Source organism: Phyllostomus discolor, chromosome 7, assembly GCF_004126475.2.
Source record: "Phyllostomus discolor isolate MPI-MPIP mPhyDis1 chromosome 7, mPhyDis1.pri.v3, whole genome shotgun sequence".
NCBI lineage: Eukaryota > Metazoa > Chordata > Mammalia > Chiroptera > Phyllostomidae > Phyllostomus > Phyllostomus discolor.
In genome coordinates, this window is record NC_040909.2 from 80,609,821 (window position 1) to 80,633,615 (window position 23,795).

Consider the following 23,795-nt stretch of genomic DNA (forward strand, 5'->3'; position numbering starts at 1 on the left):
TGGGTAATGTTCCAATGTATATATTTAGCACATCTTTGTCTATTATTCATCCATCAACTTAGGTTATTTACTTACCTTGGCAATTGTAAAGCTACAATGAACATGGGGACACATACAACTTTTTGAGTTAGTGTTCTCATTTTCTTCAGATAAGCAGAATGCTGATAGCTCTGTTTTTTAATTTTTCGAGGAATCTCCATATGGTTTTCCATAATGGCTGTACCAACTGACATTCCCACCAATGGTGCACTGGGTTTCCTTTTCTTCATATCCTCACCAACACTTGTTACTTCTCGTCTTTTGGATAATAGCCACTCTAACAGGTGTGAGGTGATATCTCACTGTGGTTTTGAGTTGCATCTCCAGGATTTTTAGTAGCTTTCCATGGATCTCCTGGACATCTGTATGTTCTCTTTTGAAAAATATGTATTTAGATACTCAGCTCTTCTTTCATTTTTGTCCTTAGCATGTCACTATCTGATAATACTATATATTTCACTTACATATTGTCTATTTCCCCTAGTTGAAAGTAAGCTCCATGAAACAAGCAATTTTGTTTAATTTGCTTACTGCTGTTTCTTTGGTGTTTAGAACAGTGCTATGCACACAGACAGTACTCAAAACATATTTATTCAATAACAGAATTTCTCAGTATAGTTTACACTATCACAAACAGAAAAATAGGTATAAAAAAGAGGAAGGGAGATACAGCTAAAGAAAATTCTAACAAATAAGAGCTATAACTCTCATTATGTCTTCTTTCAATCATTTACTTACAATTTTCTAAATGTAATCTTGATGATTATCCAGGTTATATAAAGGAGTGAATGCACTAAGCGAAGTTGATTCATTTCTCATGATGTTCCTCTTTTGATTTGGCGTCTTTACTCTCCTGGAGCCCTAAGAGAACTGCATCAGCCTCTAGTATAGTTGTGTCTGTTGTTGCTCCCAGGAACCTAGATGTCAGTTCAAGATCTAACAGCCGCAACCGGACTCTGGTTCCTATCTGGTACTTCCTAAATAGTAAAAATAAATAAATAAATAAATAAATAAATATCCATTAATTCTGCACATCATAACATGTACAACCAATTTAAAATATAATCCAAATTCTAATTCTAATTTGTTTTGGTTCAAGGTAAAGAACCATCCATCTTAACAATAGTATCTGAGAAATAGTTTTTGACATAAAAGTAACTGTTATATCAGAATTTTCATCTTAAAGTTGCCTTTAAAGATTTTAATAACCAAAATAAAAATGTATTCCAAACTGAAATTCAAACAAGGTAGTTCTTGATTTTAATGTCATCATTCATTTGGAAGTTGGAGAGTATCAAGGACAAAAAAGTTTTCAGATACATTTTCTTCTTCTAAAATTAAAACCTTCTTTTAAAGAAAATTTTATAAAAGCAAAAAAGAAAAAAACCTAAGTGTGACATACTTAGTAATGGGGACTGATTGCATTGTAATTAAAGACTAATGCCAGCCATTAACATAGGTGATAACTCAGTATGATCAATAAAATATTCAAATATTTTATAATACCAAATAAAAACTGATACTCATTTACCTTTCTGCCTTAGCTGATTATTTTAAGAGTTTAAACATTAACATTATAAAATGATACAGGAGAGTGAAAATATTGTTGCTGATTAAAAAACCACAAATCTTTTAAAATCAAAATATGTATCTTCAAATACTCTAATTTAAAATTTATTCTATTTTAATTTTAAGCAGAAAGGAAGAGACAAAGTTCTCCCAAAAGGTCACTGGAAAACAATTTTGGTGGACAATACAATGAACAGTCTCCATACAATTAATGGTTAGGTATTCTGAAGGAATTGGTAAATGGTCTATGAAATAAACATGTAGGTGCCCTGGCTGATGTAGCTCAGTGGATTGAGCGCGGGCTGCAAACCAGGCATCGCAGGTTCAATTCCCAGTCAGAGCACATGCCTAGGTTGCAGGCCATGGCTCCCAGCAACCGCACATTGATGTTTCTCTCTTCTCTCTCTCTCTCCCTTCCCTCTCTAAAAATAAATAAAAATCTAAAAAAAAAGAAAGAAACATGTAGGCCATTTGGCTTTTTAAGGTGTTTTTTTCTGATTATAGAAGTAAACGTCCTTTTGTAAAATTTGGAAGATAATCTGGTCACATTTTCTAGTTTTTCTATAGCTATATTTATATATATGTACATTTGACAGCAGAAATCACATTTTCTGTCTTTGTTCTAAAAAAAATTAGAGATATCCTAGAATATTGAGGCATAGTTTTATATTCCTAGAAAACTGAAATCACAGAACATATTCTATATGAATTAACCACTGGGAAAATAAGGTGAGTTCACAGGCAAGGTAAAGGTGACCACTATTTTGCACATTACCTGTGTTCTAGTGGAGTCTTTCATTTGTCTTCACAGCAAGATACACAGTGATTCTTTTTTTTTTAAGATTTTATTTATTTATTTTTAGAGAGGAAAGGGAGGGAGATAGAGATAGATAGAGAGAGAGAGAAACATCAATGTGCGGTAGCTGGGGGTTATGGCCTGCAACCCAGGAATGTACCCTGGCTGGGAATCGAACCTGGGACACTTTGGTTCCCAGCCCGCGCTCAATCCACTGAGCTACGCCAGCCAGGGCACAGTGATTCATTTAATCAGCTTTGATTCATGTTGACCCCTGTTCCCTCCTCCCCTGCAACACCCAATTATTTATCAAGTTCCATTCATTTTTGGACACAGATATTTCTGCAACTTAGTCCTTCAGGTTTTATCATCCTTGGCTAAAGCATGAGGTATGACAAGATCTTCCTGGGGACCACCTTTCTAGTCACTTCTCACAATGGGGTCCACATCTGGAATGCTTGTGTGGAAATTACTGAGTCCCCATACTTGTCTTCCTCTGTCATTTGGCTTCTGTTGCCAGCACTGCTTGAACTTCCCATCTATCTAAATCCTGTTGGTTCTTAAATATCCAGGTAGAATGCATCAAATTCACCACCTGAGAGCCACAACATTCTCCTTGTCAGAATGAAGAGTCCAGCCCTGGAATTCCCAAGGATAGACGTTTCGCAGTCTTGGACTTGGATGCAAATCCAGGCCCTGCTACTTCTGGCCTGGGAACCTTGGGTCACTTGCTTTCTCTAAACCACAATTTCCTCATCTATATTACAGAAATTCCAGCTACTTGGCAGGCTTGCTGTGAAGATTAAAAGAGATAATAGACAGCAAATGCACAGCACAGTCAGTGCAAAAGTCTTTACTTCCTTGTACTGGTGACCTGTGTGAACTTCTGGTCTCTCATTAGACTGTAAAGTCTCCAAGATCTGGCATTGTATTGATTGATGTCCATCCAGTGTGCCATAGCAGCAGGTATTCTGATATCTGCCAATAAATTAAGAAGATGCTTGCTGGTAAGAGCCACCAATTGCTGATGAACTAGAATCTCTATTTTCCTGGCTTTAGTAGCTGTGTGGCCTGGTGCATTTACTTAATCTCTCCAAAATCTGCCTGGCACATAGTGCTTAGTAAATGTTAGTTCTCTTTCTATTGTTCGCTATTGGTCTATTTCTTTTTACTTATTTTTTAGGAGTATTATTTATAGGTGGACTATAACATAACCACAATGAGGGGAACAGTTAATGTTTCATAAAAAAAGTTGAACATGTCACAAACACTTGGGACCAAAGTTCTGAGCACAGTCACACTGAAGAGGAAGCCCTCAGTGTAGATGGTTCTGTGTCATATAAATGCTAGCAACCTCCAGTGTAGGCCCAGTGTGCTTGGTAATTACAAGAGGCAAAACTGTCCCCATTTCTAGATGCAGTAGCTGTTAGTAATACGAAAACTTTGCTTCCATCTCTAAATATTATGGAAATTATGCAACTTGCTCAGTGAGCTGGTAAAGACGATGAAAGCAAACTGCAGAAGTTTATGTGTGCTGATTGAAGAATCACCCAAATGTACAAACAAAACATAAAACATCTAAAGGACTCTTTGACTTCTGCTATAGGAAGTACAGTAGTCCCCTTTATCTGTAGGGGATACATTCCAAGACCTCTGGTGGATGCCTGAAGCCACAGATAGTACTGAACCTGATATATACTATGTTTTTTCCTACACATACATACCTATGATAAGGATGAATTTATAAATTAGGCAAAGAGATTAATAACTAATAACATTATAAAATAAAACAATTATAACAATACACTCTAATAAAGGTCATGTGAGTAGCTTTGGGGCCATTCTGAAGTAAAATAATGGTTACCTGGACACAAGGACGGCGATACCTGGACAACTGATTTATCACTGTCTGTAGCTAGTAGGCAGCATATACAGTGTGGACACATTGGACAAAAGGATGACGGATGTGTCAGGTGGGATGGAGTGGGACAGGAGGAGATTTCATCACACTATTCAGAATGGTTTGTGATTTCAAAGTTAAGAATTGTTTGCTTCTGGAATTTTCCATTTTAGTATTTTTGGACCAAGATTGAGTGCAGTTAACTGGAATAGTGAAAAGCAAAACTGTGAATGGGAGGGGCTACTGTAGCCATTTCTATTGTTATGGTACTTAATTTTCACTTTGTACTATAGTTATTTCTATTAAGTGTTATCCTCTCTATCAGCGTGCAAGCTGGTTAAGGGCAGGGATTTAATCATATCTGTGTCTCTTATTACAGTATGGTAATGAGTATATTTGACTTCATGTAGCCTTTTGACTAGTGGCTTCACCCTTTCCATTACATCAGAAGCACCTGGGTGCTTGATTAAAATATAAATGAAGGGAAACAACCCCAGAGTAATGTGGCAAGTTGGGGTGGGACATGGGAATCTGTCGTGATCACCACTTGAGAAAACCTTGCCTAGAATTATCTTTTTTGTGTACATCATGTGCAGGAAGTGAGGACAGCTTACACAAAAGGCCAGCAACATGAGGACCTCTGACAGAACTTCGTGGCCCATTAATCACCTTCAGAGTAACAGATGTTTTTCCTAAGTGACAAGAGAGTCTTTCAGAATGAGGAATTTAGATACACACACAAAAAGTCAAGTAATGACCATGTATAATGGAGAAATGCACCTAGAAAGAGTCCTTTCCACAAAGGCCACCGACAGCCTGGATTAGGCTGCCTCTCTACACACAGACTATCTGTTCTGGGAAACCCAGAACATGGGAAGGTCAGCATACTTCTCCCCTGAAGGAACAGTGGCCACACAACTAATGTAGAGTTACCTTTGCTTTAACTTCGAAACACTTTATTAAAGGGAAAGAAAGAAGAAATGTGTTTCTGAGAACTCCATTTCTGCCAATGCAATCCGTGGTGAGCCTTCAGTATTGCAGTCCTTGATAATTAATTACATTACTCAGTCTTCCCATTTGGACTTCCACTGTTCCACATAACAAGATTTAGAATGAATAAGCCAGTGAGCTCTTTTCCCAGATTGTTTGTGCACTCTTTAAATGGTTACTTTATTCAAAGATTATGGCCTAAGTATAAAAAGCCAGAAGAGCCAATGTAGTGATTAAAAGCAAGGCCTCTGGAACCAAGGAACTAGGTGTGTTCCAACTTTATCACTTACCAGTATGTGACTCTGAGCTAGTTGCTTTATCTGTTTCTGTTTCCTCATTTGTAACATGGGGATACTAATTATGCCTATCTCCCAGGTTCAGTGAGCATGAAATGAGTTAATATATGCCAAAACCACATAAATGCTCAATAAATGTTAGCTATCATCATCAATCATCATCACCACCACACCACCACCATCACCACCACTGTCACCATCATAAAAATAAACCCAGTGACAGCTGACACTTTAGTGCTGGAGTGATGGAGAGCACCAAAGCACTGCCAGCTATAATTTGAGGTTATAATTAAATCAATAAAGAATTCCTGTAGGACAGAAATTTAGAGGTGGGGTTTCTCCCAATATTTGCTTTGATTCAAATCCTACTAATGTTAATAGTATAAGCATTCCTCTGTTAAAATATAACTTAAATGCTTCACAAACCCGAAAACATTTCTTTTGAAATGAATGCTGAATTTCCTTTGAGGATGTGAAGCAAAATAGCACTGAACAAAAGCAAGTAAAATTCAAAAACTGCACATTTAATGGTCCACATTTCCCAGCATTAACTGAAAGAAAGCATAAATTGTCAGCTACATGAGGGTCACAGTGATTTACCTTCTATTCTTTTGACAATGGCTCAAGAAAGACTGCAGGCAGAACTGTCAAACCTTACCTATCTCCTATCACTCACTTCTTTAATTCCTGACAGCTAAGCCTTTTATGAATCTACTTTTAACACATACCATTTCTTGAAAGGAGAAGATAATTTCTATAGGTTTATTATTTGTTCTTCCAAGCATTTTTACAGCTTCTTTTTAAATTGACCATTTCAGTAGTTAACTTCTAACCTACTCAACCACTCCCAACCTTCTTGATTTTATATAGTCCTGAATTTATCTCCTCCACATCTTCTTTCTTAATGGGGTTTTATCACTCTATTTAACTAGTTTTTCTTCATTCCTTTGATTATATCAATGGATTCTTCCAAAGAAAATGAACAAATACTCATGAACATAATTTTGCTATACTTTCAAAGGATTATCTAAAGGTCATTGATGAATTCCAAGATTAGAAAGTCCCATTCTAGATTTTAAATCTGTTTAGCTTCTTGAGGTAAAAGGGTCCTCATTTTAGCTGCATGTTTTCATGGTCTTGTGACCATTATTTCTGTTGTTTTATTTCCAATGTGCTTCTTAACCCCAGGACTTCACTGAACAAACTCACTGGGCCAATGCTCAAAGCCTCACAGCTAGTAAGTGGCAGAACCACCCTTGACCACAGCCTTCTTTTCTTTTTTTTTCTTTTTTTTAATATTTATTTTTAATGAGTTTATTTAAGCCAAACTGATGACTCATGCCAGGGAGCAAAATCTCAAATGCTCCCCAGCTTTATCTACTAATTAATTTAAGACACAGCCCATACATACATAAAGAAGAAACTTTTCTTCCATAACTGCCAGTCAATTAATTTAAGTTTAATCCTAATAGGAATAAATGGACAGGTGTTAAAAAGAAGAATTGGGCACATAGCAGCATTATAGTTTCAATTTAAAAATATGAAACAATAAGATAAATCAAGAAAACATATGCAAGGGGGGGGAGGGGACATCTATAATAGGGTCAACAATAAAAATGAAGTTAAAGAGAAAAGAAAAAAACATATCCAACAAAGGAACCAATATTCATTATCTGAAGAGCCTGGACAGGTCCTTTGTCTTGAATATTTACACCAGAATATGATGGAAATGCTTGGAGGTACTTTTGGTTGTCACAGTATCAGTTTAACATTTAGAGGAGGTGGGTGGGATGAAGACATTCTGTAATGCACAGTACTCTTTTGTACAACAAAGCTGCTTCTGAACTAGACATCCAAGCTCGAAACTATGTCTGCCAAAGACAAAAGCTGCTTGATTTTCTATAGTCCTGAATTTATCTCCTCCACATCTTCTAAAAGCTGTTTGTTTTTAATAAAAATTTAAGGATACACTAAATTTCCAAGAATGTGATTACAGTGTAAACTGATGGAAGACTGACTTTGTTCAGAATCTCAGCAAGTGTTGTTCGCTATTTTAGAAAACCACATCATCATAAGCAACAGCACCATTTCATTTTGTGTTTTGCTATATGTGTTAAATGTACCTGTTTTACAGTTTAACCTTTGGTTTAATCTTTGCATTGGCAGGAGATCAGTCTTCTCTGTATCTCCCATCTAAAAATATATGACTGATCTTCTTACCTATTAATGAAATGGTACGCAACATAAATTGCTGTGATGATGGAAATATTCTGTTATCATATGATTATAGAGCAGTTGAAATAAGGTTAGTGTGACTGAGAAATTAAAATTTTAATTTAATTTTAATTAATCTTGATTTAAATACCATGTGACAGTGTGGCTGCAGACAATTTCAAACTAACAATAAAGATAGTATAACATATCAATATGCATTGTGGCAGAAAGCCTAGTTTTACAAGAAAAATAGCACTTTGAAATAATTTGTTATAATAAGTAATTATCAATTGAAACAGCAATATAATAAACAATCAGATCTCTGTTTGCCATTACTAACCCCTCAAACACTTCTTCCCTTTTTATTACTTTTTGTATTCTTCCTCAAACCTGTGACATTGTAGTAGACACACAGCAACAGTACTGTCTTATTAGACATTTCGAGGTTAAATGAAATTCTCCATAAAGACAGCTCCCCCCATGTTACAGACCTAAAGTTAACATACATGGAGGTCAAGTCACTACTTAATGCCACAAAGTGGTATAAGAGGATGCACAGACTTTTTCCTCTTCCTTTTCTTAAGGTCTCAATTACCTGTGACTTCTTGCAAGAACTGTAAACTTAATACCTTCAAGGATGGTAAGAATTTACCACTTCATGTAGTCTTATAATGTTTTCCTTTTGAAATAAAATGTAAACCATGGTATCAACATCCAACTCATTATTGTAATTGTTCCGCATCAGAAAAATGATTACTTTCAATGGTAACAAATAATTAAAAATCACTGAAAAAAATCTCCATGGCTTTATGCAACATTATCTATTGTTTTACATCTTTTAACTACAAAAAACGTATTTTTCAGAAATCTTATATTTCATATTAAAATCACTGAACACTGCTGTGTTGAAAGGCAAGTAGGATGTCTCCAATGAGCATATTCAGAATGCAGATAGCCTTGTTTTTAACTTGAAGTGCTTGCCTTTTACTGGTCTTCACGAACTCCAGCCTAAACGGATTCAAGCCCAGACTCCACTGTGACTGCTCTCTTCCAATGTGCATTTTTCAGAACATATGCTTAGGTACATGAGTTTGCATGTCTGAGCTGTTTTCTAGGAAAAGGACAATTAAATCTGGTTTTACATTTCTGTATAAAGAACATGGTTTAAAGACTTTCCTTTGGAGAGGTTTTTTGACATTCTTTTCAAAGATATTCTTTAACATCTGTCAGTGCATGGTGGTGATGGTTCTCCTAGACTGAAAATAGACCCTCTCTGGGTAGTTCTTTGATACAAATATATTAAATAATACAAAGCTGACAATTACAAGGCTTGGATTGAACCTCAGTATCCAAAAAAAAAAATTGCACAGAATTCTTTTTTTTAAGTTTTTTTTAAAGATTTTATTTACTTATTCTTAGAGAGAGGGAAGGGATGGAGAAAGAGAGGGAGAGAAACATCAATGTGTGGTTGCCTCTCAAGTGTCCCCTGTGGGGGACCTGGCCCGCAACCCAGGCATGTTCCCTGAGTGGGAATCAAACCGGTGACCCTGTGGTTTGCAGCCCATGCTCAATCCACTGAGCTACACCAGCCCAGGTGAAGAATCTGATTTTGCTAGCCAATTTAGCTATCTTGTTGTAATCATAATTCTCAGAGGTTTTAAGAACAGTTCTTTTGCAATCATTAACCATCTATGTTTTCATTTGAATAAGTTAAAATAGCTTAGAACTTTTTCTGATTTTCTTACAATTTCTATTTAAAGTTTTATGACTTAAGAAGTAAACTTTTCTTTTTTTTAAAAGGAAAAAATTAAAATACTTCTAATGGTTTAATTAACACCAATTTGGTTTTTCTAATTTGTACAAATGCTCACTGTAATATTGATCTACATGTGAAGCCAGCAACTTGACCACGTATGTGTTTGTGTGTATGTGTGTGTGAGAGAGAGGATGGGAGACTGAGGGAGAGAGACAGAGAGAGAGAGACAGACACACAGAGAGAAAGGGGAGGAGAGACAGAGAGGGAGAGATAGGGTGGGAGAGATAGGGAGGGAGAGAGGGAAAAGGAGAGAAAGAGAGAGAGAGAGAGAGAGAGAGAGAGAGAGAGAGAGAGAGAACTGTCTAGGTATTCCTCATCATTAAAAGCAGTGTTAGGATAAACCCAAGATCTTTTTCAGTTCTATAAATTTATTCTACTTTTATACAATTTTAAGTGTTTGAAAACTAATATAGAATAGAGTGATATTACGTCAAAATTTATTAAATATACATACAAAATACAGATATTTAAAACTTTTTAACTGGCTACATCAAATATTATTATAGACTTAAGTAATAAATTGATAAATTAGCCTTTACATGCAGACTACTGGGTATTATTTTGGATTTGTCTCACTTTTTCAGAAGACCATCTGCTGTGTTTCTCTGACCGCCCAGCCTATTGCTTTCTTCCATTTAATTTGTAAGATGCCTACAAGATCCTCTGACCACCATACTCTGTGCTGAACCATCAAGCTGGTTAATAAAATAAAGGCAGAGTGTTTATAAAATTCTACAGCTCTTCTATATTTCCACTCATTAAAATTTAAAATACAGCACAAATCTTAAATCCTAATTTATCATCGCAGTCATTAGAAGCTGTAAATGAAAAACAAAACGTACTTATCTTAACTTCTGCTACCTGAATTGTAATGAAAAGCCCTTCAAAAAAACTAATGTTCATCCTTTTAAAAACACTATATAGGGTATGTCTATCAACTAGCTGAAAATAATGCATATCAACTGATTGGAAACCTATATGCCCTTAGGTAATAAGCAAAGGATATTGTTCATAACACCAAACTCAATTTCCTTAATTGCAATCATCCTAGATAAGAATATTAATCTTTTTCTACAATTCTAATATAAACGTATGATTTTCTTCTTCTCTTAAACCAAGTTCCTTTTAACCTCAACGTGCTAATTGGAATTTTGTGCCACAACAAACAGAAGCTTTGTCTTGTTTAAGCACTAATTTATTTTATGAAATCTGAAAATGAAATATTTTTAAATGTCAAATAAGTTTACTTTTTAATAATGTGGAATGTGCATATAATGTAATATATTATATATGACATCAGTAATAACAGTTATAATCTTTTCTCAGAGTTACAAAATAAGATGTGTTAAGCAATTTGGGAAAGGGCAATCCTATCAGCTAACAACCATATTAAGTCTGTTTTATAAAAATATTTATTGCTGACCAGAATATGAATTTATACATTCATACTGGAAAACAACTTTGCTTGTCTCATATCGGATATTTTAAAAAATGCGATTCTAACTTTGCCCTCCTACACAATGTCTGTTCTGCACACTTGTTAGGGAAATTAAAGATACATATCAAAACAATCCCAAAAAGTCCAAAGGAAATAAGGAGTAAATACTTTCAGGTACCTAAAATATGCTGATGACTAAAATGGGATCAAAGATGGAGCTAGTATTATGGTATCTAAACAAAAAAGCTTATATTTTTTGGCATATAATTTTATGAGAAGAAAATATATACACTTATTGTCAGAGACAAGTTTTGTCAGTGTAAGACAGAAGAGAAAGATCTAGGTTTGATTGTGTCTGTTTTCCTTTTAATCTTGTTTCTGTCTCTTTGAATTAGTTATTTACCATGTAAGTATTGTGGAATTTTCAACAAACACCTACTCAATATGTATATGAGATAAGCAAATACCAACGAGAAATAGAGAAACTCTCTCATCCCCACAACCCAAGGAGGCAACATGGAGTGAGAAGCCATCTTCTACCAATTTCCATGGTGGGAGGCAGAAGTAGTAGTAGCCAGCAGGTCATTGCTGATTTCTGTGCCCTTTCAACAAGAGACAAGACTTCCTCTGATGCCTTCTGGAAAGCCAAATGCTTTAAAGACTGTTCTTGCAAGCCTGTATGGTCTGGCAAGGGTCAGACAAAAAAAACCTTTAATAAAAGAATCAGACCCAGGCTACCATCCAGAGGGTTTGAACGGCCTCCTCTGCAGGACAAGACTCAAAGTTACTGAGGGAAGGAGAGGGCAAGGCAGAGAGTGCAGACACCTATCACATGCTGACAAGGCTGAAGTCAGGTTTTATTTATTTATTTATTTATTTATTTGAAGTGTATTTTATTGATTATGTTATTACAGTTGTCCCATGTTTTCTACCCTTTAGTCCCCTCCACCCTGCACCGCCCCCTGCACTTCATGTCCATGGGTCACACATATAAGTTCTTTGGCTTCTTCATTTCCCATGCTATCCTTAACCTCCCTGTGTCTTTTTTATACCATTTATGCTTCTTATTCCCTGTACCTCTTCTCTCATTCTCCCCGTTCTTGCTCCCCGCTGATGACCCTCCATGTGATCTTCATTTCTGTGATTCTGTTACTGTTCTAGTTGTTTGTTTCGTTTGGTTTTGTTTTTAGGTTCAGTTGCTGACAGGTGTGAGTCTGTTGTCATTTTACTGTTTGCATTTTTGATCATCATCTTTTTCTTAGATAAGTCCCTTCAACATTTCATATAATAAGGGCTTGGAGATGATGAACTCCTTTAACTTGACCTTATCTGGGAAGCACTTTACCTGCCCTTCCATTCTAAATGATAGCTTTGCTGAAGTCAAGTTGGTTTTAGAAAGACCCTAGGGCTTGAAATAGAGCTTGTGACTTCACACACACTTATAGGCCCTGGTTAATATTTGTCCTTTGTACTCTCAAACTGGATATATTTATTAAACACTCCAGTTCACACCCTTTAATAAAATCTGAGGGCACCAAAGCCTAAGAAGTTCTGCGATATTAAAAAAAAAGGCAACTGACTATATAAGTATAGAAAGCAAGTAATTTAAAGGCGCTTCATGTGATAAGGTGGTTTTAGATAATCTGCAAGGTCAGTAACAGTCAACAGTGTGGTTTCGCTCCCCAAAAAGTTAATTCAGATTTAGGCTGAATTAGTACAAGTTTACTAGTATAGGCTACATAATACTCCACATAATAATCTCAATCTCCCTCCAATTTCTGACCATATCTAAAGTATTGTGACCCATTCTGGGCAATACAGTTGGAAGGTCCCTGTGAACTGGGTCCTTTCCCGAAGAAGATGGTGAAAGAATGTTGTTTTATGTTGAGTGGCATTCAGCAGGAAAAAAAAAAAAAACGAAAAAGGAAAAAGAGGACCACACGATTGTACGGAGAATGTGAAAGTCTTTAATATTAAAAGGCTTTAATATTTATTGTATGTATATGTGTTGTATGTCTCAAAAAAAAAAGCAGAAATAAGAAAATGGGTAGAAGTTCTAAGACAGCTGACTTAGCAGATTCCAGTTTAATCTGAGGGGGAACATCAGAAAGGCTGGCTGAGGAGGGAATTGGCTGTTTGTGCATTAATGGAGGAAATCACAGGGAATACTTTAGATGGATGACCACTGTAGCAATGATGGAGTTTCAATTTAGTAAGGGCTGAATTAGAGGACATCGAATTCCTTCCATTTCTAAACTTTTATCATTCTCTGACTCACAGTGCTGATTAGGTCTTCCAACAGCAGAAAGCACGAAAGTTGGAAAGCAAATTAAAAATGAGCAGCTGAACAGTTAGAAGGTGAGTTGTGCAGGAAAAATTTTAAATCAGGGCACCTTTCATCACTTAACTCTTGCAAACCATGAAGCATGGTACTCATTAATGACCTACACACCCACAGGCACCCTGCCTTATTTCCAGAGAGCAACATCTGTTATACATGACTAGCTTATTCATCTGGCTCAAACCTAAAGATAAAGATGACTCTTGACATGACTGCTGGCTAGATGACCAGGTAAATTTTGTTCCAGATAGAATGCACACTTAAATTGACCAGAAAAAAGAGTTATTTGACCCCTTCTATTTGACTCCTCCCTAGATAGGCAATTTTTAAATCATCTTCTTCCGTATGCAAAAGAGACTTTAAAAGGCCAAATACAGCTATCTTTTTCTATTACCTATGTTAGTCTCTTTAATAAATCTGTGCTCATGCAGATTTTTGAACTTCTACTTTGTAGTGCTTCACTACACTATACACAATAGGCATTTGACAGATTGAGAAAATTAGAGTAAATATATATTATCAAATGCTACCCAAACTTTTCCAACTGGTTCTATATACTGGGGTCTGCAATGACATCTTACCACCCCACCATCAGTCATCACACGTGTGCCTGACCTTAGCTTCCTATCTCAAAGCTTCATGTAACTTTGAATCCTGAGTAGCAGCCTAGGTGTTGACAATGTGTGACTCAGAAGGCTGGGAGTATTCTCTACTCTCTGGGTCATTCCTATCAAAATTTGACTGTGACTACACAGTGACCATGGGGTTACACCCAACAGGTTAATGACTTTTTTGCTTCCCATCTGAGAAACAAAATTGTTTCTGAGCCAATTGGCATCTTGAGGGTGACTTTGTTCTAAATGCTAGTAGAGTAAAATACTGTCAAGAATCAAGTATCTTTGGAATAAAATTCTGTAAAAAAAAAAAAAAGGAAATATTATACACACCAGTCTCTGAATCCACATCAAAGCATCTATAAGGGTGGGCAAAAATAGGATTACAATTGTGAGTACAGAAAGCACAGTTTGTTCTTGTATTATTATTTAATTATTATATTATTTTCCAAACAAATAAATATATTTGCCCCACCCTATATTTATTATTTAAAATAATAAATAAAAGTGCTTTTGTTTTTATTTAGTAGGTGGTTCTCACTATTTCCTTGGGATAAAATAATGATGTTATCTTAAAGCTTTTACTAACCAGAACACATATTCAAAAATATTAAAATTCCAAAAGAACAGTGTTAGGTTAGCACAACAAGTATCTCTGAATAAATTGTATGCTTTTAGAGTAAGACAAAGCAGGGTAGAATAGTGAATTAAAATGTCTTCTTTCACTAATGAAAAGGGATTAGTAGTCCCTAATAAGAAACTTAACTTTGGTGAGCATTCATTTCTCCTCCCAAATACTGTACAAGGTTATCTGTATCTAGTTTTCCTTGCCCAAGAAAATGGACTTCCTGGATAAGTGTCTAACACAAAAATGCAGGAGAGAATCTCAAGATCTTAGAGCTTTTTGACTTGCCAAGAAAAGGTGAATAAAGAACAGAATTCTGTTCAGAGAACATACATCATAGAGCCACAGCTGCCTGGTTTACTGGTCAGAGAGAACTAAAACCTTGGATAACAAACCAACCAACTGTTTAGAAACAATTGTGTTCCCTAATTCACTTATTTTATGTGAGCAACTCTAGAAGCATTATGTCATCTTGGGGAAGGTTACCTTTTTTGTGTGAAAAATCACAAAATGAAATCACCACAGCATTTACCTGCTAGGATTGGTGGGAACATTGTATGAGAGAACTCATAGAGAGGAGTTAGTAAATGCTCAGTTGAAGTCTAGTCAGAACAGGCCTTGATTGAACACAGAACAGTTCAGGCAAATAACTAGCTACTTTCTGTTACAACTAACATAGGTCTGGCTCTCAGGCTTACTGGGGCTGGCAAACTGACACTGCCAGAGGGTTAATTCTTTCTGGGGATGGACAGCAACTGACAACAGTTTTCAAAGATGTCCTGTTCAAAGAAGTTGGGTCTAACTTCCAATGGATATCCAATTAGCTCATCTGCCAGATAAGCAATAGCAGCAGGACTTCTAAAGGGGTGTTTCCAGGCCGCAGAGGGCCTTTCTGTTAAGGGCAGAACCCTGTGACTATGGATATGGGATAGAATATGAACCATGAGGGAGAAGGGCTGGGCCTGAGTGCTTGCCCTGGGCTGGGACTCCAACCTATCCATGTGTTCATTAGTTCTTTCATTTGTTCAGCAAATACTAAAGGCCCATCTGCAGCAGGTACTCTTCTAGGTGCAGGGGTCACCAGTGCACAAAAAAGAGAAAGACAGGGTTCCCAGATTGAGTGCTTAGACTGTGGTAGGGAGAAAAAGAAAACAAACGAATCAACAAGTCCCAGAGGAGTAGGTGCTGTTCAGAAAATTAAAATATGGTGGTAGGACAGAGAAGGGAAACATTAGATAAGTGATGAAGGGAGGATTAGGTGAGGAGATTCCTTTAACACACTGCTTGCACCCTTGTTGGTTTAACAAACAATTTATGCAGGTATACAAACCACCAGTTCCTGTCATAACTGGTGCAGGCTTGGCTGTGAGTTTTCTGTAGCGGGCAGGGTACCTTGGCAATAGAGTTGGGTCCTTGAGAATGTAGAGAGCAATGGACAAAGTTTTCAAAGACATGTGGTGGGATTTAGGGAGGCAAGACTTTTTAATTTTCTAAAGAAATGTCTACCCCTACATTTGCCTATTTATATACGTGAGCATTAGTATGATCAGGCTGCTATAGGAAAATACCACAGACTGGGTGTCTAAAACATCAGAAACTCATTTTCTCACAGTTCTGTAGGCTAGAGGTCCCTAATCAAAGTTCTGCCTGATTCAGTTTCTGATGGGTCCTCTCACAGTGTCTTCACACACCCTTCCCTCAGTGCACACCTCCAAAGAGTACTCTTCTGTCTCCTCCTTTTATTAGGACATCAACCCCATGGGATTAGGGCCTCACCCTTATGACCTCAGGTAACCTTTATTAGCATCATATAGGCCTTATCTCCAATACAGTCATATTGGGGGTTTGGACTTCATTCAAGTACCAACTTTGGCAGTACATGATTCTGCCCATAACAATGTTATTGTCATATAAATTCCTTTTTGTGTGAGTACATACAGATGTTCTATTTATTAGAAACATATTTCTTACCATTATGTACCAAGCAGATACTCAGTATAGGAAGATAAGTCAGAGGCTAATGGAGGAGATAAACAATTATGATAAAATGTGAAATCCTAATCCTTACTAGAGGCACAGGTAAATGCAAAGAATTCTGTGAGGAAAGATAGGTCAGGGAACCTGAGGGAGAAAAGCTGACATTCATAATATTTTTATAGGAGTGGGAATTCAGCAATGAGGCAGACAAGAAAGTCCAGTCCTACCTTACAACTCAACCTCGATGAAAAAGGTCTTGCTCTGACTACCCTGCCCTGAAGGTATATATCCTTTTACTGAGTTTCAAGAATAATTGGTTTGCACAGTTCACTTGGCAATTAACAAAGGAGTACTCTGAGATCTGGCTTCTACTACTGTCTTGAACTACTATTTAAGTCTCTTGTTACCAATTGCTTTTAATGGGATCCTGCCTTGTTTTCTAACTAGAATGTAGGTTTCTTCAAGGTAAGAATCAGATACTATGAATCCTTCAATACAGTAGCAGCTCTGGAAATAAAGTTGCTTTGATTTGATGTTGAGACCAAAGAATATAGAAAAAAAGAGCTTAGATACAAGAATTAGGAGCTTCATAATCAGTTTCTGACTTGTCACTAGAAGAAAATATTACTGGTTAATTTCTCTGGGTCTCACTTTTTTCTATCAAAAGACAGCATTGACTAGGTATCAATGGTTCTTATAAGCTCTAAACCTCCATGAACATACTAGTTCAATCTCTTATTCAACAACCCATCTAATTAGGGGTGATCTCACAGGTTCCAGGCTCTACGACTTTTTATAGTCTCCTTTTGCTTCTTGTTCAGATTCTATGTAGGTAATTAAAAGGCCATTAAAATTCATTCTAACCCCTCAACCACTAGGAAACACTAAGAACAAAAAAGGGTGGCTTGGACAATCAGAGAGGTTTTGGAGACACTAGAATACTGACTAGAATATGGAGACAAAGGAACCCTTGTACACTGTTGATGAACACGTTCACTAGTACAGCCACTATGGAAAACAGTATGGACGTTCCTCAAAAAATTAAAAATGAAACTGTCACTTCTGGGTACATATAAAAAACCCCAAGACAAGATATTGAAGAGATATCTACACTCCCATGTCACTGCAGCATTACTCACAGCAGCCAAGATATGGAGATAGCCTAAGTATCCATGAACAGATGAGTGGCTAAAGGAGATGTGGTTGGTATATACATATAATGAAATGTTACTCAATCACAAAAAAGAAGAAAATCAAAAAAAGAAGAAAATCCTGCCATTTCAGATAACATAGATGATTTTCTGGGCATTATGTTGGATGAAATAAGTCAGACATAAAGACAAATATTGAATGATATCATTACATGTGAAATCTAAACAAACAAACAAACAGAAAAGTCAAACTCACAGATACAGAGTAGAAAAGTGGTTGCTAGGGGCAAAGGGATAGGGGAAATACAGAGATTGGTAAAAGGGTACATACTTTCAGCTATAAGAAGAATAAGGCCGAAGGATCTAACATATAACATGGTGATTATCGTTGATAACACTATATTGTATAACCAAAATTTGCTAAGAGTAGAACTTACATGTTCTCACACACACACAAAAAATGTGAGGTGATGGATGTGAAAAAAACTCCCTCTATATTATATTCAACATAAATGAGGGGAAGGGAGAGACAACTAAAAAATTTAATGATCAATTCTGAAAGTATAAATTTTAACCTTAAAATAGAGTTAATATTTTTGTTAACATCTATTACAGCATAGTTAATTGTTCTACTTTAAGTGAGCTATATGGAAGACCAGGACAGACAACACTGACGAGCAAATTACAGAATACTCACTTTTGCTCTCCAGTGATGGTTCAAACATTGAACAATATAGTATTTATATTTAAACAACAACAAAAAAACAGTCCAAGCATACAAATGTAATACCATATATTTTGCACCTTCTATTTTGCAACAAAACCTTATCCTAAATGAACAAGTGGGTTAAAAAGTAACAACTCAATTTAAAAAGATATTTTCTTTAACAGTTCTGAATTAGACTAGTTTAGTGTTTACCAAAAAAAGAAATAGTTCCATTTGAAAAGTGGTTACAGTTCTAACTTTACAGTCACAAACCCTTTTGTTGGATGGCATTAAACGAATTGGTTGTAAAAACTAGTGTTTGCAAAGTCACTCTTATGTCCAAGTATGGGACAGGGTCCATGACCACAAAACTCTGCCAGCTCTACCTTTAATCAGATTTTGCCAAGATGACTGCGTTATTAGTCAGGCCTGGCTGAAACAATCCACTGCCCACAAAGCTATTTGAATGTACTGTCTCCGTTGAAAATCACAGTAATTCAACAATACATCACTGCTGCAATTCCCACCACAGGCAACATTTTGTCCCCAACAAAGAAGCCTCACATTCTACGTCTGCAGAAACCCTAGTCCTGCCTAAGACTGTAAGGCTGCCAACAGGAACATCTGTGTGATCAACGGGACACAAAACTGGCTCTCTTCTTGTTCCTTTCTTTCTTGTCCTTTCTGTTTTCATCTTTTTTATTTCCTAAACAATAAACTGGATGATTGCTTGGTAAGGAAACGGTCTTTCATTCCTTTCCTCTTCCCTTTTACTTATTTGTTTGTTTGTTTGTTTGTTTTACATGACAGTCAAACAACTACATCTGCCATCTATTATTAAGTTCAAATCCTGAAAACACAGTAAAGTTTGTTTTCTGATTTCATAACTTGTGATCCTTGGAAGAATGCTGACTTGAAAGATAAAGATCCCTAATAGTATATTAATAAAAAGATGCTATCCAATTCTGAGAATATTCTAAAACTTCATTTATTTTTATTGAGTGATAAAGCCAAATAAAACACTAAAAATGATAACACACCCTTAAGAATAAAAAAGTCTTCTAAACTACATGTTCACTGTAGAAAATTTACAATATAAGCTACTACTTCCATAAGAATATTACATTTTGGCATTTAAACCAAGAAAGACTTCTCTTATGTCTACCCTCACCTCAAATTAATATTTGGGTTTAAAGAAGTAAAAGAAATTAAGGTACACCAACAGACAGATGGACAAAGACTATGACTAAGAATTCACCAGAGAAAAATTACAATTTATAGGCCCACAACTGTCATCTACTCCCCAAATAAAAGAAAAACAATGCTCATTTTGAATAATGATCAAATAGATAAATCTAGAAACTTGTTATCAAACTTGTGATTAATATTTATAAAATTGAGTGCCCACATTTGCAAAGTAATAGATTTGTCAGGATTTTAAATTAGTACTACCTTTCTAGAGACTAATTTGGCAATGAGTGTTTATGCCTATTGGCCCAGCAATTTTACTTTCAGGATTTTTTTCCATACAAGTGAGGGGAGATGAGCATAAAGATGTTTACTGTAGCTTTATTTACAATAGAAACAATTTACAAATAGCCAAATATTCAACTACAGAGGATTTGTTAAATAAAGATACATATCTCTACGAGTACCATACAGTAGAGAAAAATGAGGTTTAAGAGACTGTGTAGTCCCGGCTGGCGTAGCTCAGTGGACTGAGTGCGGGCTGCAAACCAAAGCATTGCAGGTTCGATTTCCAGTCAGGGCACGTGCCTGGGTTGCAGGCCACAGCCCCCAGCATCTGCACATTGATGTTTCTCTCTCTCTCTTTCTCCCTCCCTTCCCTCTCTAAAAATAAATAAATAAAATTTAAAAAATTTAAAAAAAGAGACTGTAGTAAAAAAAATGTTCATTGTATATAAAGTTAATAAATAAAAATAGGTTATAAAATACGATAAATGATGGCAACCTACCTTTTAAAAATATAAGCTTCCTTAGAAAAAGTAAAAATGTTAGTAGTAGTATTATCTCATGGTGATAATATTCTGTAATAAACATACCATTAGTTTTAGAACCAGAAAAAAATCCCTGAATCATTGCCTCTTAGAATTGATGACAAATTTTAACTTATTATCATTAAAAAAAATAAAGAGTAATTCATTCCTTCTCAAACACACATTAAATTTTCCTGGGTTTTCAAAAACTATTCCATTGAAAGCATGTACAATTTCACATGAAAGCTACAGCAACATATATACAAGAAAAGGGAGTCAGTACAATAATTTAAAGGAATGGGAACAGAATCTCTTAGATTTATTATTTTAAACAGTAAGAGACAAACACAAAATCATAACTGAAAAAGTTTAATGGAAATAGAACTGACAGTGCTTTTCATTTCTGAAAGACCTGAATGTGAAATTATCTCTAATTTTTAGTAGACTGAAACAACATAACCAACAAATAACTGAAATTTGTGTGTGTGTGTGTGTGTGTGTAATTATTGGTAGAAATGGAATAAATGAAAAATAATGAAGTTTTTATTCTTTAAATCAAAGACAAAATGAAGTGTATTTTTATCTTTCATAATTTGATAATACCTTACACTACAAAACTAGATTACTAAAGAAATTACTTTCTAATTTCATTTTAAAAGGATAAAGATATCATCTAACGTTTTACATTGAAAATGTTTACTTTCTTCTGAAATGTTGCATAGGAGTCAGGAAGCTACGAGCAGAAAATCTGTGAGTTCTGAAAGCATGCAAAGTGTGAGCATGAGCCCCTGAGTTTACATCATTCCATTTCCATGACACACTTTGTAAACTAGTTTTAAATCACACAGCTTGTTTGTGATTCTGATACAATAATCTGTCTATTGTATTTGTTTTGAAAAAAAATTATTTGCTTAAAGTGGAAAAAAAATGGTGTTTACAAAGTAGCTGTTGAATACATTAGACAGAGCTGTACTCTATTAAGTGACACCAGTTTATTACACAGTATTTAAAATCCATCACTGGAAAAGCAATAAAGTCTTCCGGTTTATGATCTGGATTTCTCTGTACACAGCAGAGTTCATGTTATATTTTTAAAGTATTCTTATTCTAGACGCTAATGATTTCAACTGTTGTATTCACTAAATCATGTTCTTAAGTAAAATTAAAGAGCAAATACCAAACTAGGTACGTGAAGATCTATCAACAAATAACAAAACTTTCAAAGAATGTACAGTCATTAATTCCTTCTGATTTAATGACTGAATAAGCATACTGTAGGGGAATGTTTGTCCACCCAGGGAAAGGTGAATGCCTTGTTACGAAATGTTGGTGGGGAATGCCACAGAAACACACACACCTTCACTGAGCACTTGTTTTTAATGGAGTTTATTTCACTCTTACTATTTGCCACGCATTGTGCTTTGTACTCAATATGTTATTTCAGCTTTACATGTAGATGTTCGTAGCACCATTCACCAAGTGAAAAATTTTCCCGGACTCACACAGCTAGTAAACAGTAGAGCTGGGATTCAAACCAAGCTCTCTGACTCCAGTCTGTGCTCATTTCACGGTGTTATTGTGTCAAGAGAAGTAAACTGAATGCTGAAATCACAGGACAACTTATGGTTGAATTTTAGCACTGAATGTTACCAGATCAAAATCATCTTGCCTGTTACCACTTTCCCTGTCCTCAGAGACACTGACAGAGTCCATTTGTTTAACTGAGTTAGATCCAAACTAAGTGTGTGACATATGAGAATTCATAGATAACTGGACAATTTTTTGAAAATCTGTCAAAAAGGTACACTGACTGTCAACTGAGGACCCCACAGATTTCTAGAGAAGCTGGGCTGTAAGTTCAGTGATATAAGTGGGTTTTCTGTTCGGGGAAACTCTGATTTGATCCCATAAATAAGTAAAAAATATCTTTATATGCATTTATAAGTTATCTATGAAGTAAGTGAAACCAAACATTTAACATGAAACTTTCCCTGAGTGGAGGAGTCTTTGGCGTGCTTAGCTGGCTCTGGGAGGGGAGGAGGAAAGAGAAGGTGGCTGTGGGGACATCCACTGCCGGTTGCAACTGACAGGCATCAGCAGTCAAAGTTACAGAGAACTTACTCAAAGACTAGGGCAGAGTTTCTCTATAGATTCCTTAAGACAGGATTCAGTAACCTTACTCAGCTTTCACTTAGGATTTTCATCCTTCCCTTCAAAATGATTTTATTCATCCTGAAAATTGACTCCTGTGGTAGACCACCGTCTCACATATTTGAGAATAGGACATCACTCTCAGACAAAGTTGCTTGTTCAGGTACTTAGGGATTCCTTTAAGTCTCATCCTGATGCAGTCACGCAATCAGACATTTTCTATGTCGTAAATGAATGCATTATTACTTTTTTAATGCGTTTGCCTGCATGCTAGTTTTCAAGCAGAAAGTATTCCTATAATACACATAGTTCCATGCCTTTTTTTGGTCATTGTGAACATAACTGCATTTAGAAATTTATTGTGTAAGCAATAAATTATCATTTTTGTAATAAAAATAAGACAAAAAAATCAGCTAGGCCTCAGTCATCATTAAGACAATCTGTGAGTAAATATTACACTCTAGGTGTTCCTTTGAAGGAGTACCTTTTAGCTGTAAGGTCTCTTTTCACAATGTCATCATTATCCATCCTGCCATCCCCTGGCCTTTCCTCTATTTCCTAAGGGGTTTTTAAAAGTAAACCCCGTCTAGTCCCATTTTAGCTAGGAAACCAAATTATCTTATTCAGAAATACATGTTAATGAGTATTGAAAAAGCATTCTGGGGCCGGAAGCACTAGTTTTCAGTTTTAGTAAGCACTTGAGGTTGTTGGTGGATACGCTGAAGGCTGATTTCTGGGCTTCATCCCCAGATACTATGATTTTGTACATTCAAGTGAGATTAATGGATTACATGAATTGAGCAGAAACATCTGGTAAGAAGACACCAGATTTCACACAAGAGGTTTTATGGCCACTGTTTTTAGAACTCCACATTATCTGCAGGTTTTCTGCTCTGCTCTGGACAACTGTCATAGGAATCTTATCCTAGACAAATCGTAAAGTTTCTCTTACAAATTTTACTTTGACATCAGTCTTGCAAGATGAGGTATATACTATGAATTTGGAAAGAACATTAGACAAATGATTAAGAAGCTCTGTATGTCACAGCCAAAGAAACTATATAGCAGAATTTTTTCTTCTTTCACCATCTCCAAAGGTGGCATGTAGTTTTCCCACAGTATGGGGTTGCTGGTCTAGGTACACACGTAGCCTAGGTGATAATTCACTTAGATTC

At 35.9% G+C, this 23,795-nt stretch overlaps 1 protein-coding gene across 1 annotated transcript in view; it reads right to left on the reverse strand.

Annotated features, from left to right (window-relative positions):
* Positions 1-613: 613 nt before the first annotated feature.
* Positions 614-23,795, reverse strand: part of MRPS28 (mitochondrial ribosomal protein S28) — an 89,816-nt gene continuing 66,634 nt past the window's right edge. Inside the window, exon 3 of the mRNA XM_028518099.2 lies at positions 614-1,016. Within this exon, the coding sequence (XP_028373900.1) occupies positions 848-1,016 (169 nt within the window). The 3' untranslated portion in view covers positions 614-847. The remainder of the gene's footprint in view (positions 1,017-23,795) is intronic.